General features: G+C 26.5%; 1 protein-coding gene across 1 annotated transcript in view; it reads left to right on the top strand.

Annotated features, from left to right (window-relative positions):
- Positions 1–2,654: 2,654 nt before the first annotated feature.
- Positions 2,655–11,281, top strand: part of LOC107444190 (branched-chain alpha-ketoacid dehydrogenase kinase) — a 22,311-nt gene continuing 13,684 nt past the window's right edge. The window contains exons 1-5 of the mRNA XM_016058275.3: positions 2,655–3,411; positions 6,241–6,309; positions 6,943–7,053; positions 9,558–9,605; positions 10,674–10,793. Of these exons, the coding sequence (XP_015913761.2) occupies positions 3,169–3,411; positions 6,241–6,309; positions 6,943–7,053; positions 9,558–9,605; positions 10,674–10,793 (591 nt within the window). The 5' untranslated portion in view covers positions 2,655–3,168. The remainder of the gene's footprint in view (positions 3,412–6,240; positions 6,310–6,942; positions 7,054–9,557; positions 9,606–10,673; positions 10,794–11,281) is intronic.

The raw sequence follows: 11,281 nt of genomic DNA on the forward strand, positions 1-11,281 counted from the left end.
CAATTTGAGCAGAAAATGGCACAATAATCCAATCAGGGATGTCAATGTTTTCCAAATCAACAAAACGCAGTTTAAAATCGTCGCTCAATTTTTGAAGATTACCTGTATATATTTCCAAGTCTTCTTCTTTTATTTCTAATTGTCACATATCTGAAAAATACTGATAATCCTTCGACCAATCGACCCTTCCGGTTCGGATCGACCCCCATTCGACCCCCGCTTATGTTAAATAGACCCCTGGGGGTCTATATAGACCACTTTGGCGACCTCTGCCCTAAGTAATAGATAAATAATTAAATAAACTAAAAAAATAATATTTAGATTCATTGAAACATAACCACTGGAATAAAAAAAAAGTAAGAAATGGTATGAACTGCTTAAATAAATAATGACGAATTGAATTAGAAAGGGATCGAAATGGCAACAAGTTTGAAACGGTAACTGGATCAAAACGGTACGGTGGGACCTAAACGGTGGGACCTAAACGGCGGGACCGAAATGTCGTGAACCGATATCTGCACCCTCTTGACGGAGGTATCTTATAGAGGTCTTAAAGTGTTCTTAACATTCCTGCAATTGAAAAATAAAAATTATAAAAGCAAAACTTTAAAACTTTACCTTTTGCTCAAAATATATACAATTAAAAATCATCTTATTTTAAAAATTAATATCAGAATTAGAGCTATAAAAAGTTTCTAATATCGGTATAAATTATTATTATTATTATTATTTTGTTTTCTTTAACAGGAGTCTTCCTAAACAAAACTAGGGCCAAAATCATTTTAAAATATAATGAAGAAATTGTAATCAAAGATTTAAAATTAATTTTTTACTCTCTGTCTTAAAGTATAAATTTCTATGCACCTCTTAGAATTCATTCTCAAAATAAACTGAACTGAATAAATAAAATAAAAATCTATTTTAAAATTTTATGCATTAAAAGGTAAATACAGAAGAAACAAATAAAACATAACAATAAAACTACTACTAATAATCATATATGGCAACGTTACTTTTAAAAAGTAACGAGTAAAAGTACAAGCATTTTTAAAAAAAGTAACCAGTAAAAAGTATAANCATAATAATAAAACTACTACTAATAATGAAACATGTAGTTTTGTTATACATGCATCTTTTTTATGTATGCAAAAATTCGGTAGTTTCTACTTAGATTTTTCGTGAAGTAGTATTAATTGCAATTTAAAATTTAATTCTCCGTCTTATAGAGCTGAAGCAATCGGAAATTTCTTATTATTCTATTTACTTTATGTACTACAGTGGACTGATTGTAAGACAATGTTCCCAGTGGAATACCAAAGTCAGACAAATAATCTTATTATTATCTTAAATAGATAGTCTTCATTTTAACGAAATGTACGATTGAAAGGAATGGAGACGTGGGGGATCATGGGATAGAGCTTTCGCCTCGCAACGAGTGGTCAAGGGTTCGAATCCCCGCGATGCCTGGTCGATACGAATCCAGCACCCGGCTCGCACCGACCACAGTGTTGACGTAAAAAATCTTTAGTGGTAGACGGATCATGGGTTAGAATCCCCTGGCCACCTGGCTCATAAAGAGAGTTTTCGTAGTTTTCCTTTTCATGTAATGCAAATGCGTGTTAGTTTCATCAAAAAGAAATTTCCGAGAAGGAAATTTCTCCCAATTCTTGATCCAGGAGTTCCCTTGTCTTCTAGATTGGGTTCAAAATTACAAGGCTACGGAGTTGAACATTGGTAGTAATAAACTCAAAATTGGGTCGGCTGTTCAACGATGGTTTTAAAAATTATAAAATGAAATTGATAGGAACGAAATTGGATTTTAATGAAAATTAGACAAGAAAGTGTTTTTTATTATTTTTTTTTAAATTAAAATTTAAGATATTGTCATTTTTTGCTTTTATACAATCCGGAGATTTTCACAGGTAAAGAAACTATCGTCATCAGAGTCGGACCTCGTCTGTAAGCAAAATTTATCCGTTCGTTTTTCGCATTCATTAATTGGAGCGATTGTTAAAATTTTGCTTAAAAACACATGCAAGTTTTTGTTTTTTGGTTAATAAAATCACTACAAAACTAATTTTATTATTTTATGTTTTCTTCAAACAAATAGCGTACCTTTAGCTTTTCTGCTTTTCAATTTCAACTCTCGCGTTATTTTTTAAGTGCAATTATTTTTACAATCTTTCTTACATAAACGAAAAAGCAAAACTAATAGTTTGTTATTTCCGATGTATCTGAGAAAAATAAATTTATAGAAGCATTTAGAAAACAAAAATTTTCATGGTTTCAGAAAAAACGATAAAAATGACAAAAANAAAAAAAAAAAAAAAAAAAAAAAAAAAAAAAAAAAAAAAAAAAAAAAAAAAAAAAAAAAGGAGTCCTTGGTCAACTTTGAATGCACGTACTTTATTCTTTCTCCCCGTGTAACCAGATGACAATCACGTGTAAAGCTTTGTTTATAGATCAACTTGGCATACTTATCACTTTTTTGGCAACTTCTTAATAAATTTTATTTTTTGTGCAAATTTTAATTTTGCATGGAATGTCTATCCCTACTATTAAAATTCTACAGTACAATGTTTTAGGAACAATTTTCACTTCATAATTGTACGAAGAAAATTGAAGGGAATTTATCTGAGGAAAAATTGAAACGAATCTAATTTTTAAATATGTATATCGAGTATACTTGGCGTGGATAATATTTCATCGACAAATGGCAACCTAAGAGGTTCTTTTTGAGGGACGTGCGGCTTGGCGTGTGGCACTTCTTGTTAGTACTCAGAAAATTCTTGCTTTAGTGCTTCTGTGAAAATTGCATTAGTTTTAAATTTTTTTGTCGTCGCCCTGCTAGTTGGACTTATTATTATACCGATGGGGTTAGCCCTAAATCGGAAACCATTATTACTAAAAGTTAATTTTTGGCTCCCAAATCGATGCAAAATTGAGCCTACTGCAATTCAACATTTAGATTTTAGTTCTAGACATGCGATTTCTTTAATTTAATTCCTAAATTTTGAGATTTTTTTTTATTTAATTCGAAAATTTACCTTCTATTCTGTGATATCTTATTGTGTTAAAAGTGAATCTCGCATTGTTTATTTTATATTTTATTCAGTGAAGTCTCTGATTTCTTTCGTGTATTATCAAAGTATTTCATCTATTGTAATTATGTCATCTCCGTTGCTAGAAAAAAGTAAAGTACTCGGTTGCTTTAGCAGTCGAATTTTAGGTCGACGTGCTGGCCGTTCCAAAGTGACTCCTAATTGTGTTTATTTCTTGGAAAATTACAAAAGTAGCGATAAGAGTTGCTATATACATCATGGTGCTGAATTTAAAACAAACCCCCGAGTTAAAGCAAGAACAGTGCAGTCTTTCTATAACCAATCGGCAATTGATATTGCTGCTGCTAAGGTAATTATTATTATTAATAGTTTGTTGACGTACAGATGTACAAAATGTTAACTCATGTTAATAAAACCAAACTTATATATGTTATGATGCTTACTTAAGTAAAATTATAGCTCTAAAAACTTGATTCTACTTCATGTTGTATAATAAATTTATTAACACTACTAAAAAATATTGTTTCATTTAAAAATAAAGTAATAACTATAATTTTTATTTCTAATATTGATGGGTGTTGATCAGTTTAATTTGTAAACTTTTATTTTTGTTACAAAATATCATAGAAACACCAAAAATACTTTTTGGTAATTTTATGGCAATTCTTAATGTTTTGAAATTTGTTTAAAGTTTTTTAAAACATTTGATGCTTTCAATGTAAATACAAACAATGTGTTGCGATTAAATTAAAATAAAATCTTATCTATGTGTAAAACTGAAAATATAAATCTTTTATGTTGCTTAAAAAGTAAATAAATCTTTGTATTTATTTTAAAGGAAACTTGCTTCCAATAATATGTTAAATTTAAAGATACAAGTCCTGTGTGTTGTATTTTAAAATGCTAGATCTTTATTTATAAGAAAAGAAATTTTTTTCAATGTGTAAAATGTAAAAACTTAAATCTTGTGCATTGTATTGAATAAAAATATAACCAATGCCTGTATTTAAATTGAAAGAAACTTTCTTGTCTTTTGAAAGTCTTTTAGCTGATAGGGTATAAATTTTAAAATTCAAATTTAGTATTTTTACTCTTAAAATTTTTGTTATAAAATGAATAATAATCTACAATTATAATGTATAAGTAATTACAAAAATTTTTATTGAGCTAAAATTACTCTTTAATTCCGTATCTACTAAACTGTTTAACCTGTTAAATGTTTATTTTTATTTACTTTTTAAATCTATTTTGTTAATTTTTATTAGGTTGAAATGTGAAACTTTTTTTTCCTTCCATATCTTATTTTAGTAAATGCTAGTTAAATAACTTTGTTATTCTACAAAATAGATTTATTTATATCATACCTAATAGATTTAATTAATAGATCTTATAACACATTGCATGCTAAAGAAAATTATTAAGAAAATCAAACAATTTTTTTAATAGTATTATTTTGCTTTCAATATAATAACTGTATCCTACAATATACATACAAGGATCTGTTTAGAAGAAAGTTGGGTCCGTTAACGGACCCTTCACAAAATAATTTATCTTTTAATCGGACCCTTCTTTAATTTGTTTATCTTCATTATAAGAAGGTTCGAAACGAACTAAGTTTTCCAAGTTTCCCTAAGTTTAAATTCCAAATGTAGTATTCTAAGAAATTATTTCTTCTTTTACAAGCATCGTGTGCACATTCTTATTAATATTAAATGATAATTAAAAAAAAAAAAAAATTTGTAAATAAATAATTGATAAATTTGATTCATGATCAATTAATTATTCATAAAANTTTCAATTTAATATCAGTAATTCAATTTTTCAAATAAAGTATTATAAATTTAGGAATTGTTTAAGTTTACTTAATGCGTAACACATTAAAACTGATACATAACTAAGTTGTGTTATTTAAAGTAGTATGTCATTTGAAATTATTAAAAATGTGAGTGAATTTGTTTCCATTATTAGTCCGAAATGAACACTCGGTGTTGAGCAGTATAGGCTAATTACCAAATATTGTATGTTGCATCTTTAATTTAGTAGCAGCAATTGTTGAGCAGAATATTGTATTTATTTACAATTTAAAAACTTCTTGAAAAGGCTTTTAGCAATTTTTGCAATAACAGGACCCTATTTGCACAAATTCACTAAAGCAGAACCCTGGTTGAAAGAATGTGACTTAACGCTCATTTTTTATTCACAAATTATGAGTAATTTTTTCTCAATTTTACAAAAACAGGTCCTTTCACAAAATGTTTGGACAGACCCCTGATATATATGTAATCAAATTTCTATATTTTAACTTTATGAATCAGGGTTGGAGTTTTTGCCGGCAAAAAGTTTTTTTTGCCAGGACAGTGGCAAAAACCTGGTAAAAACCGGCAAAAACTGGTAAAAACCGGCAAAAACCAAATTATCTAAATTGCTGATTAAATATTATTACAAAATACTTGAAACAAATATAAATCAATCATAAGGAATAATAATTTTGATACATTATATGAAAAAATTATTTTTTACATATTAATTAATATAAAGGCAATAATTTTTAAAACATTGAAAGTTATTGACCTCTTTTCATTTTAGAATCCTTAAATAAATNATGCCAATGAATTATAATTAGATTTATGTTTCAAAAGAGGAGTTATTTTAAGATCTTTCACTTCCATATAAGGAAAGATTAAACGATTTTACATGAGTAATAAATAATTTTAATTCATTGGCATGTTTTCAGCCTTGAAGTCCCAAAATAGAATATCTGCATTTTATGAACATGAAAAGTTTTAATGCTTTTATTAATACAAAAGTATTTTTATAACTTTTGTATTACATATATATAATCAAATTTATATATTTTAACTTTATGAATAATAGGTAGGCATGGCGAATAAGAAAATGAGTGAGATTGAGTATAATATATCTCATTAATAATAGAAATTTATTAAAATATTTAATTTTGGAACATAGTCAAATAGGCTTTATGAATGGTAAATAATAGGTGTTTTTATTCAATAAAATGACAATTGAAAAACAATCCTTAACTATAATTATATTGAAATTTTTTAGCGACATCGTATCTAAACTTGATTTTCTTATTGTTACTTTACGTATCAAATATAAGCTTATATCACTTTTTAAAGTATTGAAATATTTTTCTTATGAATTGTTTTCTTTACAGCCGTCTGTACGATTAACTCCAGCTACAATTCTTTATTCTGGTAAAAGTCCTGATGGAAGCCATATTCTTGTAAGATAAATATGTCTTATTATTCTTATTAATATATAATTTTTATAATTAATTTTTATGTATTTGTTTGATCAAGTTTCATTAGATTCTGTTCCTTACAAAATATTGTTTATTCATTTTAATAATTATGAGGAAAAGTTGTTAAGCATGGGAGCATGTAATTAAATTCTATTTATTGTACTATGTGAAAGCATAATAATATAAGTTTAAAATTCAAAGATATTTTATAGTTATTTAAGAAAAATAGTTTAATTTGGAAGATAACTTTTTCAGAGAAAATATTTAAAAAAAAATATTTGGTTTTTTTGTAGACCACAGCTAAATACAATTGTGTTAATTAACATTATTTAGGCATTGCTGTATTGAAATCAATATCAAATTTTGAATACATCAATTTTTTTTAATTTAAATGCTCTTATAAGTTTATGAAAATTTTAAACCAATTTAGTTTTTAATAATTAAAAATAAAATTCTGATTAAGAATTTTTTTGTTGCAAATAATGTAGAAAATGGAGGAAGCATATAAACTATTTGAGAGTCACTGGTTATGTCAATTTATAGTTATAATTTATATTATTTATAGTTATAATTATCTATGCTGCTAATAACTAAGCTCTTAATTTTCTATTATAGAGAAGTGCACAATATTTACACAAAGAACTTCCTGTTCGGCTTGCTCACAGAGTTGCTGGATTTCGTAGTTTGCCTTTTATTGTGGGTTGCAATCCTACCATTTTATCTGTTGTAAGTAGAAATTTTTTTAATTTCAATATTTTTACCATAATTTTGTGATTAGTACTTTCAAATTTATGTTGTTTTGTGTGATTTAAAATTCTGTTTAGATATTTAATGTAGGAAATGAAGTGTAATTGTAAATAACTTAGATATGGCATCTATCTCCAGAGGTAGTTTATGTAAACAAGTTATGAAAATTAGCTTGAGGTTTTACTGATCTTCTTATATTAATAGTTAATTAAGTTAAATTATAATTTTTAAGGAAATAAAGATTAGTAAAAAAAATCTTATCACTATTTTGTAGTTAGCTATAAGCTGTTATTTCAATTAGTTGACAGAAAGTTATTTACTATTACATTTTTGAGGTAAATAATGATCACCTAAAAAACAATGAAATTTGAGATATAGGCAAGAATGGTAAGACAATTTACTGATGTAAATTAACTGATTTGCAAATGTTTTTTGTTTTTTAATTAATAAAATTTAAAATTTTTTTAATTCCTTTTTATATATATATATACTTGCCATTTCAAAGAAGGGCTCATTTTTACAAAGATCCTTTTCCCTCTCTTAATAATAATTGTTGTAGATCTGAGTTATAATATAAAGAGCCAAAATTTAATGAGATGCAATATTTTGTTTCATACAATATTATAAATTTATTAGAATGTACTCTTCTGGTGAGAAATTTTCACTTTTTTCTCAGATTTTACAAGGTAACTGATCTTGAAAGTGTGAAATAGTATAAAAAATAATGAAAAATATAATAATATATATATATGGAAATCGTTTACAAGTAATGTGCATAATTATGAAATATGTTTAGGGGTCATCCTAGTAGCAGAATTTATAGAGTCAATCTGCATCACAATCTTAATAAATTTAAATTTGTTTACCTTTCCAACACAGTCAGGCAAAAAGTTATTATTGTAAAAAGTCTGTTATTGTAAAAATTAGGCTAACATGTATACAGCAAACTTAGCACATATTCGATTGATAAAAATTATATTCAAAACAATGTTAAATGTCTGTTTTTATATTATTTTAATAAATGGAATAATTAAAAAAGTAATAGGAAAAGTGTACACAGTCAATCAACCTGAGTTTTCGAAAATTGACTTTTTTTTTTCAAAATATTTCTTAATTTATTAAACTCTTTATTTTTCAAAATTTTAGTTAATTTAACAATTATATAGAAATTTAGAAAATCATCATTTTTCCTATCATTATATATCTACTGATAGGCAAAAAATTTTGTTAAGGACTTGAAACAAATGATAATTCAGTAAGTTTAACAATTAACAATGATTTTCCAGTTTCTCCTCAAAAAATTTTTTAGATATGTTTTTTAAATCTGAAATTAAACAAATCTTTGAGGGCTGTTTTTTTTTCTTTTTATTTCTGAGATTAAAAATAATCTTCTAATACTCTGAACATCTGCTGTTGTGCTAGAGATTTTCTTCTACTCAAAATTTAGTAATAGTTTAATTATTTTTCAAAGTTCTTGTAAAGAAAATGATACTTAGTTTTCCACTAAGTACAATTTTCAAAGAAAGGGGGATTGTTTGCCTGACTTGACATTAGGTCAACTCCTTGTTTTATTTCCTGGAAAAAGGAAAGAATTTTAAGAGGATTTGAATATCATCAGAAGCAGTTGTAGAAGCATTCCATTTTTATAATTATTATTATGAGATCAGAATTATTGATAACTGGCTTGCAAGAACTCCTAACCATTGTTATTTCTTAGCATTCTTGTCTTTCCTTAGCATTTTACATACTATTTTATTTCTGAGATTCTAGTTAATTAATAAAATGCTTTTGTTCAATGTAGATTATTTGGCATTATACATTTGAAGTTTAATCAATATCAATTTAATAAGTTTGGAGCAACATATAAATTTCCTGTTTCTTCCTAAATTCTGTTTTTTTTTCCTTTTATCTTTTTCTTTTTTTTCTTTATTTAGTTATTTTTATTTATTTATTTAAATTTTTTACCTAAGCATTTTCTTTCTTTTTTTTTTAATCTACATTGTTGCCTCTATATAATGTAAAATTAATTTAGCAAAATCTAGGTCAATTTTTCTATCAATTGCTCTTACGTGGGATTAATTAAAATCTTATGCTATTATTAAATTTTCGATATGATCTTTGAAACTTATTAGTTAGTGTAATTGGTGTACATATCATTTCAACATGCAATGTATAAGATTTAAATTTTCAAAATTTTTTATTTACTTTTTCTGTATACTTTTTATAAACATAAATTCCTGAGGTAAAACTTTCTGTGACCCATCTGTAATAAAATAAGAGTGAAAACAAAGCATATGAAAATTTAGCATAAACTATTTTTACTTCTGTTGCTTTCACTCATTCACTCAGTGTTCTGTATTCATACTTTAGAATTAAAATTGTTTAAAGTTATTATTTGGATCTGTTAAAATATACTTATTAAATATTTAAATTTGAAACTGGATGTAGTGAAATTGTTATTTAACGAATTTTATTTTTTGCAGCATGAACTTTATATCCGAGCATTTTACATGATTAATGAATATCCCCAAGTGAGTTTTATTTATTATTATTTTGCTAATTTGATTATATGAACTTCAATATTAAAAAAAACTATATATATATATAATAATAATTTTTTATAAAACATATTATTTTTTGTAAATTTCACTATCATAATCTCTATGATAGTGAAATATACAAAAGTTTGTCAGTTAGCTAAGTTAGAGAAAAATCAGGAATTTTTTTTAAAAATTTAAATCTGATTTTATTACTTATACCAAACAAAGCATCTGATAAAATGTACTTAATATTATCTAAAAAATAATATTTTAGCTAAAATAATTAATATATCTTGCTGAAATGGTTATGGCTACTATTAAATTCTAAAAACTAATCAGTGAATGAACAAAAGTCTAGTCATTTTTTTAAGTTTAACTTAATAATGAAATGTTAAAAATTGGGAGACAATTTGTTAATTAGCTGTCCAATTTAGAGGGAATTAGTTAGGATCAAAGAACGTTACTTAAAAAAATTGAGTTACTCTGGGTAGTAAGAGTTTTTTGTCATTATTGATATAGAATAACTACATATTTAACAAGTTTTAGAAGCTATGTTTTTTGCGTAGTAACACAAAATGGTTATAACCAGCAAGCACATTTTCTTATATTTCATGGAAAATTGTAATTTCTGGCCAGTCTTATTCATGTTGTCTATTTTTAATGTATTTTAATACTTTATGAGCTTATTCTTTTCATTTATTTATATTATTTAATTTAGAATGACTTTTTAAATATATTTGTTTAATTATAGTTAGCTAATAAATAGATATTTTGGGCAGTTGGTTTTTAAGTGCATTTTGAAACTACTTTTATTTTTCATTCTTCTAAAAGAGTTAGTCGATTTTCTTTTTTTCTTTAGGAAAATGTCACAGATTCTTAAATTTATGCTAAGTTTTAGTAAATTAGATTTTATGCATGTTTTAGACAATATTTTTTTCTAATAAAATTATATATTTTTTCTTTTATTTGAAAGTAGTCGTATTTTTATTAACTATTAGTGCAAATGTTTGCATTCATGTGTAATTTGTTGTGCTTATTATTTATTGTAATTATTTTTAGATAACTGATTTTGAAACTGAAAAAGGCTTTTGTGAACTGTTGCAAGGTTTGTTGGAAGACCACAAAGATGTTGTCACTGATTTAGCTGCTGGCTTCAGAGAATGCCGCAAGCATATTGAGGTAATGAAGTGATGTTTTCATTTGCGACTTCAAATTATTGGCCAGTAACTTGGCTAAATTTCGAAATTTTATGTCAGAGACAGATCTTCAAAATTTTTTATGATTGATTTTTTCCCATAGTAAACTTTAAATCAGTGGCGGGGTGGCGCAGTTGGTTTGCTGCCTGCCTTCTGAGCCCAAGTCTACGGGTTTGATCCCCGGCCCAGACACCGGATTTTCGGGATGCAGAAAATCCTCAGCGGCCATGTCGTATGATTATGCGGCATGTGAAAGATCCCTGGAGTGCCTTATTGACTCTTGGCATTTCCGGCAAAATTAAATTCCTAGTGCACTTTAGCATCCAAATAGAGTCTCGGTGCTGCCATCTAGTGTGGCAGAAACTAGACGTCCAAATTAACATGACCAACGGTATCTCACCCATTGTGGTGGTCCTGAAAGAGTGGATACTACCTCTGGAGAACGCACTAGGTCTGCTCATCGGCAAGACC

This window comes from Parasteatoda tepidariorum, chromosome 6, assembly GCF_043381705.1.
Source record: "Parasteatoda tepidariorum isolate YZ-2023 chromosome 6, CAS_Ptep_4.0, whole genome shotgun sequence".
In the NCBI taxonomy this organism is placed as follows: domain Eukaryota; kingdom Metazoa; phylum Arthropoda; class Arachnida; order Araneae; family Theridiidae; genus Parasteatoda; species Parasteatoda tepidariorum.